This window comes from Gossypium raimondii, chromosome 4 (assembly GCF_025698545.1).
Source record: "Gossypium raimondii isolate GPD5lz chromosome 4, ASM2569854v1, whole genome shotgun sequence".
Taxonomy (NCBI): domain Eukaryota; kingdom Viridiplantae; phylum Streptophyta; class Magnoliopsida; order Malvales; family Malvaceae; genus Gossypium; species Gossypium raimondii.
Genome location: NC_068568.1, coordinates 48,327,424 through 48,336,121, shown reverse-complemented (window position 1 = coordinate 48,336,121; position 8,698 = coordinate 48,327,424). Strand labels below are relative to the sequence as shown.

Genomic DNA, 8,698 nt, shown 5'->3' with positions numbered 1-8,698 from the left:
CTCCATTGAATCTAAATAATCGAGACTACTCTTCTAAAAAAAACATAAATAAAAAGCTCATTGTTGGGAATTCAATGCTTTGTGTCCTAACGCATTGGATATGACACGTTGTTTTCTTGAGATGAGGATTTTTTCTAAAAAATAATAAAGGCAATATTCGATGTTTAGAATTTTGAGAAATTGTGCCCTAACGTATTGGGTTGCGATTTTTTTATTTGATTTAAACAATTGAATATCCTTTTAAATTTAATTGCACGAGTTTTTAGACAAGCTCATTTCTGAAGAGATAAAATATCGTGCCCTAACTCATTGGGTGTGACATGTTCTCTTTCTGAACTGAGAGGGTCTTCACGAGTAACTTGATTTATATAAGTTTTTAAAATAAAGGATCGTGTTTCAAATCTATTCAAAATTTTCAATTTTCGACATTAAGACTTTAACTAATCAACTAGGTACCAATTTTGGGCGTATCGAGGGTGCTAATCCTTCCTTGTGCGTAACCGACTCCTGAACCTATTTTTCTAAATTTCGTGGACCAAAATCGTTGTTTTAATAAAATCAAATCGTTTATTAAAAACAACCACTTTTCAAGGTGACCTGATCACACATTATCAAAAAGGATTGGTGGCGACTCCTATTTTCATTTTCATTTTCAAAATCCAAGTCGACCCCGTTTTATCAAAAAAAAGGTGTCAACAGTAACTATTACATCTTCCTTCATGAAAAGTCAATCGCTATCAAATAGTGATCAAGTCATCCATCACAAATATGGACGACCTGTGACCACGCTTACTTTTCATCAACCATATAATGTCAATGAGAGGATATCATTTACCCATGTTTTGGGCTATGAATTCCACTGTTGTGAATGATGCTACATACTACAGAAGTTGTACACCCAATGCACTAGCTTTTGATTCCTTACCTATTTGAACTCAAGCTTTTACTTACATCAAAATGTAAGAGTCATGCATACATAGTCCGCTATCCACTCATAATTTAAGTATGTCACACTATGAACGTCAAAAGCGAATAAATCCATAAACAAATTCAGGATCTATTTTGCTTGGGTTCTGTCCGATGGACTGTCAGTCCAGTCAGTCACATCTATGTCTCTATCTTCAAGGAGTCATCCACTCCGGTACCGAAGAAAAGGCATCTCCCTAATTGGACTTGATAGACGGCCATATTAGTCTTTTAATCAGTTTGCTAATTTCTGATTAGACTAAGAACATATTAAGTTCGTCTACTAATGCCCGATGTCTTTTAGTATTATGATCCGACCACGTAATACTGCTTAGTATTAGTTAAGCAATAGATAACCAATGAGCAACATTTGTTTTTATTTTTCTTTGCGCGCAAAAACCATGTGAGGACAATTATGCAAAGTATATTAGTGTGATCAACAAATTTGTTTTATTAACCAATCTATTCAAAAAAAGTGCAAGTGTATATTGACGAAAATATTATACTCAGAGCACCAGATCCAACATGGAGCACATATTGCTTCGATTACAGATGAGGCAAGATGCACAATTTTTACTTTGAACGTACTGATGAGGCACAGGGTGCCAAGTTGGTGTGATGGTTGGATGGTTCATTTATCTGTATTAAATCGTAGTCCAATTAATAGAGGTTATAAAACATGAAGTTGCTAAATGATAGTTGATATGAAATGTTGATTGGAATCGGTATATCATAAACATATATGTGAAATGTGACAAATAATAGCATGCAAAAGATCATGCGAACCGGAAAAAATGAGCCTTGAAGGTCGATATGGAAATGAAACGAATCAATAGATTCGAGAAAGAAATGAGATAATGAAATGAATATTTTGTATGTTATATGTGAATTTGAAAGTAAGATTTTGGCACATATTTTGAACAAAAGGGAGGAGTAGAGCTAGTGAAGGAAGCAATGCCTACTATTGCTTCACTGCTTCTGAGTTTTTACTATTATTTTGGTTATTTCTAGTGCATTTACATTTTTGTAAAATTGAAAAGTTTGAATATTATCAATTGGTTGGACAATTTTACTCTAATGCATATTTACTTATCCACACCTTACTTAGACATAAATATAGTATTTTGCATATTGATGCAAATTCTAGACAAAGTATTGATGGTTAATATGCTTAATTATGCTTTAAGTTGGGTATGTTGGATTGAGGATTGTATTGAGGTGGAGCTATTTTGTTGATCAGCTTTGTGGCTTGTTTGGTTTTGTTCAAAAAATTGCATAAGGGAGAGATTGTTGATGCAAGTTTTTGAAGTGGTTGGCTAGGAGCCACTTCCATCAACACCGTGACAGACAAATACTTGCCAACTTTGAAGTTGGCAATTTGTTGAAACAAAATCTTTGAGCTTTGAATGTTAGTGATATTTTGGATGGATGCAAGCCTGACTTTGAAGACCAATCCATTTAAAGCAACTTTCCTTGAAGATTGGATCGAATTAGACCAAGCAATCAGATCCCTTGGATTGTGGAGAACGAATGGAGATAACATTGAAGAACGAATCTCCAATAGTCCTCTTTCCATTGGTATTAATTAGATATCGTATTTAACTATCTTATAGTTGTTTCTTTTAAGGGATTAGACTATAATTAATCTATAATATGTTAGCAAGCCTCGAGAACTTCTATATTAAGAAACTTGTATAAGGTTATGTACTAAGTATTGAGAGCGTTTTTATTGTTCATTGAAGAACGCATTAAACTAAACTCCACAGCCGTAGGGAATAATGAGAAAAAACTTGAAACATTAAAATAAACGTGTACATAAATTTATAGTTAAATTGGATAATTTAATTTCTTTTAAATGAAATATACTATATGTTTAATTATTTAATTATCATACAATAAAGGCCAATAATGTAGTTTCATTTGAAATCTTAAATTTTAATCACTTAAATTGATAGTTTTAAATATTTAGGTATTTTAGAACAAACGTCCGTAATAATGCTTGAAAAACGATAATGTTATTTTTATAATATATTGAAGATAATATAAATGTATAATGATCAATTATTTAAAAAAACTAAAATTCAATGAGTAGATAACTTTTTTTTTCTTTAAAAATTATAATAATTGATTTTTTAAAAATGCTTTTAAATCATTTTTTTTAAATAGCATTTATCAATTAATTGTTATAATTTTCGTTTAAAACAAAAAATTTTAATACCGATCGAGTATTAGCTTGGTTGGCATCGATATTATTGCCAGTGCAAGAGTACGAGGTTCGAGTGCGCTGAAGTATATTATCCTCCTATTTAAGGGTTGAAAGGAGCTATGAGTAGTTTTAGGCATCGTATCAAAAAGAGCAGATATGATAAGAACCTATAATAAGATTTATATTCAAAAATAAAAATTTTTAATGATGTGCAGTAGATTACAAGAGTCACTTGCAATATTATGATAACACATTGGATTTTCGCTTAAAATGTTTGTGTACCTTGAATTTTAGTATTATGAGTTAATCGAGTACCAGATCAGTTGAGTAATGATTAGAGGTGCTTATGGATCGAACTAGGTCCATGCAAGGTATTTAGACCAATTTTTCAAGCCTGACTAAAAAAATGGTCTTGGTTTTTGTCCAACTCGACCCAATCAGCCCGCCTATATTTAATTTTTTTTTAAATTAATTTTTATTTAAAAATATTTTTTTAAATATAATACAATAAATACAGTAAAAAAACACTAACACATTAAAAAATATTTATATTAAACAGTGATCTCATAAAGGTGACTAACCAACTACCTGCTTTTATATATACAGGTTTGATACATTGCCACGTTTGCACATTTAATTAATTTAATTTAATTAATTATATATTTTTATTTTATGTACTCAATGTGAGGGAAGATACAAAATAATTATTTTTATTTATTTAAGAATATATTTTTATTTTCCGATTGAGTCTTAGTTCGGTTGATATGGATATTGTTGTCAATGTAAGAGGACATAGATTCGAGTACGTTAAAGCGCATTATCCTTCTATTTATGAGTTGTGGAGGATCATATCTTTTTTTTTTGAGATAATGTTTAGATTTATTCATAGCCCTTCCTTAATTTATAAATAAGAGAATGATACATTTCAGCACCCTTGAACTCACATATTCTTGCATTACTAACAATACCTATACCAATCAAACTAAAATTTAACTGATAACAGAAACGACTTTCTAAATACAATATTTATTAGATTTTATTTATTTAAATATTTTATTCACTAGTCATAGTCTAGGCACAGAATTCAATAGTCAATAAAAATGTTTGGCATCATTATAAGAGCAAATTTTGTTCTCTGTGTATTAATTTTTCAGAAGTCATAATGGTGGGATCGAGTTAATTCATTATAAAGCTATAAAAATATATACATACCCAATGGTCTTGAGAAAATAAACGTGAAAACAATATTAGCACTTGCTCTACTTTTACCGCACTAAATACTATTTTTACTCAAGGCTTTGCTACTTCGGGTCTTGCATCAATCTGTGCAATATTAGCACTTCTCTCTAATCCCCGTGGTTAATAATGCACGCAAGTATGATGATATTAGGCTATGCAGCTCTTTTACGTGGATAATTATTATTAGTAGTTTTTTTAGAACTTACGTTTCGAAAGGCCATAAAGATTATTGGTGAAAACAATAATTTTTTATTTTTGTTTTTATAAATCAGAAGATAATGCGTTTTAGCGCACTTGAACCCACGTCCTTCTACATTGGTAATAATACTCATGCCGATTGAGTAATGTATATATTTTTTGATTTAAGGGTTGAAGAGTTATAGGTAAAAGTGTATAAAAAATAATTTTCACAAGAAATTATCTAGAAATTAATGATAATTTTCTATTTATATCTCCTTCTACACACTACAAAATTATTATTGACATTACAAACATAAAATAACATCACATCACACTCCCATTACCATTACCATTTTGAACATTGATCTCACAAAGTAGTCTTATAGAAACTAGATATTTTTAACATTTTCAAAGGAACTTAGATGAACGGCCAACCATGCATTAAACGATTGCATGTTGATCAAGATACAGTTGAACATACCTTGAATTTTAGGCCAAAATCACCTAATTTTTCGTCCATAATTTTGGACAACTGGTGAACCATTGAAGGGGAAAGATAATTCACCCAATCTCCAACTTCTCCTTTCCTAAACAAGTGCTTCTTGTCAAAATTCTTGATTGATTTCCCATTTTGATTGACCTCCAAATCTTTCAATTTCTTGAAGCTACATAGTTTCACAATCTCCTCTATCAAACCTTGTTTTTCCTCTTCAACTGAGAAAGGGAGGCCCAAGAAATTTGCCAACATCTTCACATGGGACATGGCATCTTCTTTCATGTCCTCATATTTCATGAACAAAACCTTATTCGGCCTCTCCTGGCTTTCTTTCCAATACCCTAGCATATGCTCCCAAAAGGGTCCATACCCGATCACCCCCTTGCAATACATGTCGAAAGCTTCTTCTAATGGGATCGGAGGTCGGGATTCCCTCCTCAGTTGGTTGATGTAATGCCATGAGGAGATGAACGTGTCCAAAGGGTTTCGGCATACGTATACGATCCGACAATCAGAACTCCTAATCGATTCCGACAACGAACCGAACGGAATATGAGTGGCGAAAATTCTAGGCTTGGGAAGGATGGAGAGGTTGGGGTTTTGGTTGTTGGCATAAAGCTTGTATTCAAAGAAAGGTACTAGATCATGAGGGTTTGAAGCAAGCAAGGGGTGGTTTCCATCAGAAACGGGGACATTGTTGCGGTTCATGATGGCAAAAGTCAAGGATTTGATCCATGTTGTACCCGATTTAGGAATGGTAGCAAGGATTACATCAGAGTCTCTTGCCAGGTAGTGTTTCTGAAAAGAAAGTATGGCATCAATCTCTTTGGGCTGACACCAGAACCCTTGGAACTCATACAGGAATGAAGTTCTCCAACCTTTCTCCTTGCGACAACCATGAATCAACTCCTTACACTCTGCGCTAATTCCATTTTCTTCATCCTCATCAACAGCTATTGTGGGGTTTTCAGTGATTTGGGGACTGCCCATTGAAGTTGTTGTTAGGTAGAAATTGGCAATTTTCCTTTAAAAAATGAAATCGGATTGTGAGTTAGCTTGGGGGGAAACATCCACGTATAGATACTTGCATGGCTAACTCTCTCGTAATATTTAAATTTAGTGATATACGTAAAAAATATTTTTACAGAAAATTAATTTTTCATGTCAACTTAATTTTGTAAGGATAAAAAAGTTTCTGAGAACATACCAAAAATCATGAGAGATCACCGGTAATTGTAAGGAGTACAAAATTACAAAAGATTAATATAAAAATTTAAGGAAGTTCTTTTTTAAATGAAAAATTATGAGAGAATCTTGTTTTCATATTTTCTTTCACCAAATTAGGCGGGGCATGCATGAATTGCTACCAAATTTATTAAATTTGCCAAATAAAAATAATATTTTATATATTTAAAATAGAAAAAGAAAATCTCGAACAAACCTAATATAATTTAATTCTATGAGTTCTAAATAACGGCCGAATAATTATGATGTCATAATATTTAGGTTCATCAATTCATACCATCTCTGAGGGATAACATTAAGAACTGTCCCGTTATATTCTTGCTCAAATCACCCCGAGTTGTTTTCAATGTAAATGAGATATCAATACTATATTTATTTTGTAGTAAATAAATTTGGTTTCAGCTTTCAGATGATAGCAAGTCAATTTTGAGTATTTTAAAATTTTTTAAGTAATCAAGTTTTTTTTTAATTAATATTTTTTTAACAATCTTATTATAAGTTCTGACCATATCTGTTTTTTTTTACACAATGTCTAGAACTACCTATATCCCCTTCTCAACCCATAAATAGGAGGATAATGTATTTTAGCGCACTCGAGCCCACGTCCTCCTGAATTGACCAAACAAAAATAATAATTTCATATATTTAAAATAGAAAAAGAAAATCTCGAATTTTATAATTCAAACCAATTCTTATCTCAACAAGTCCAACATAATTTAACCCGATGAGTTCTAGATATCAATCGAATAATTATGATGTCATAATATTTAGGCTCATCAATTCATATAATTTTTCATCTAGCTGTCTGAAAGAAAAAGTTGTTTTCAATGTAAATGATATAACGATACTATAGTTATTTTGTAGTAAATAAACTTTATTGAGTAATAAAAGAATGGCAATGGATACACCTAATTCCGCAGAGGAGTCAACAATATCATTAGCCTCCCTTAAAAGTATCCTAAAACGAAATAGGATGCCAATGGAAGACTTCTCAGAGTCCCCAAGGTTTAGAATTCTCTTTGCACCACTTCCTGCGATATTTTGAAATTATTAGAATTATTTAAATTTGGTTTTAACATTTTCAGATGATATGGGTAAATAAGTATTTTATTTTATTTTTTTTATTTTGAAATTGGGTTTGAATCTAAATAATTTTACTTGGATTCGAGAATCAAGCTAATATTTTTCAGATAAATGAGTCTAATCAAAATTGATCGAGTAATTTGATTTTTATTTCAAATCGAACTCAAGTTTTAAAATAAAGCTTGAGTTAAATTTTAAAATTAAATTTTGAACTGAGCTCGAACTTAAGAATTATGATCTTTAGGCTTAGATTTTTGTAAAGATGGTCATATTTGATTGATTTTTTTAAAGTAATTTGTCTCTTTTATTAAGTATTTAAATACTTTGACCACGAAATGCTCTAGCAAACTTCTTTTAACTTATTCTTATTTATTTATATTTTTATTTCTTATTTTGGTTTTTCAAAAGTTATTTTTAGAATATATTTTTAAGATAACCTCAACACCCATAGATGTCGACTTTCACTATATGTGTTTAATAATATGTGCGAAATCTATTATTTAATCTTTTGATAATGATGAAAAGACATTATTATGAACTACACCCACAAGTGTTCTTGAGAATCTTTTCCTCTCAAGAATTTGTACTTTCCTGCTACAAATAGAGGTCTGACGTAATGGAACAAGATCTCTACTTTTACAAGTATCTAATTTAGGCATTTTGTGATCCATAGAAGTCGACACCATGCAAACTTAAGCTGCCCCATTCCCTTCCCCTTCATATGTAAAAACAAAAGGAAAAATCATTCCTGAAAAACTCTTAAAATCATTCTAGCTACTTGCGAAAATTCCCACAACCCAGTTAATCAATTCAATGTTTTTTTCCCATAATTTATGAATTAGTGGTATGAAAGTTGTCATTAGCCAATATTAATTTATTATTGTGTTTATCAAAAGTTGATGATAAATTTGTAATGCTAAGTTGGGTAGGAGTACTGTTTTTAACACATGTTTTAGTACATAAGTTATCAATAAACTAATTCAATTGGTAATATTTACCATTCTCATGACTTATTTTTAAAATAGAGAGGAATAATTTTCGTTTATTTTGAAGAGGTCATAATTTTTACAAAAGTTTTACTCATTTTCTAATTTTATATTTAAAATATACTAACTATTCTTTATTTTATGTCTAATTATTGTAATACATATATATGTAATAAATGATTTTTTCCTCATGTTATTACACTAGTAACCAAACGAAGCATAAGTCTTTTGGAGCTAATTTTATGTTATTACATGTTGTTACTATTGTTAAGTATGTTTTAGGTAGGTGTATGGTTG

At 30.8% G+C, this 8,698-nt stretch overlaps 1 protein-coding gene across 1 annotated transcript; it reads right to left on the bottom strand.

The window, feature by feature from the left end:
• Positions 1-4,815: 4,815 nt before the first annotated feature.
• LOC105778761 (cytosolic sulfotransferase 15) lies at positions 4,816-6,149 on the bottom strand. The gene has a single exon (XM_012602522.2). The coding sequence runs from the start codon at positions 6,075-6,077 to the stop codon at positions 5,052-5,054; it is 1,026 nt and encodes a 341-aa protein (XP_012457976.1). The 5' UTR covers positions 6,078-6,149; the 3' UTR covers positions 4,816-5,051.
• Between the last annotated feature and the right edge of the window lie 2,549 nt (positions 6,150-8,698).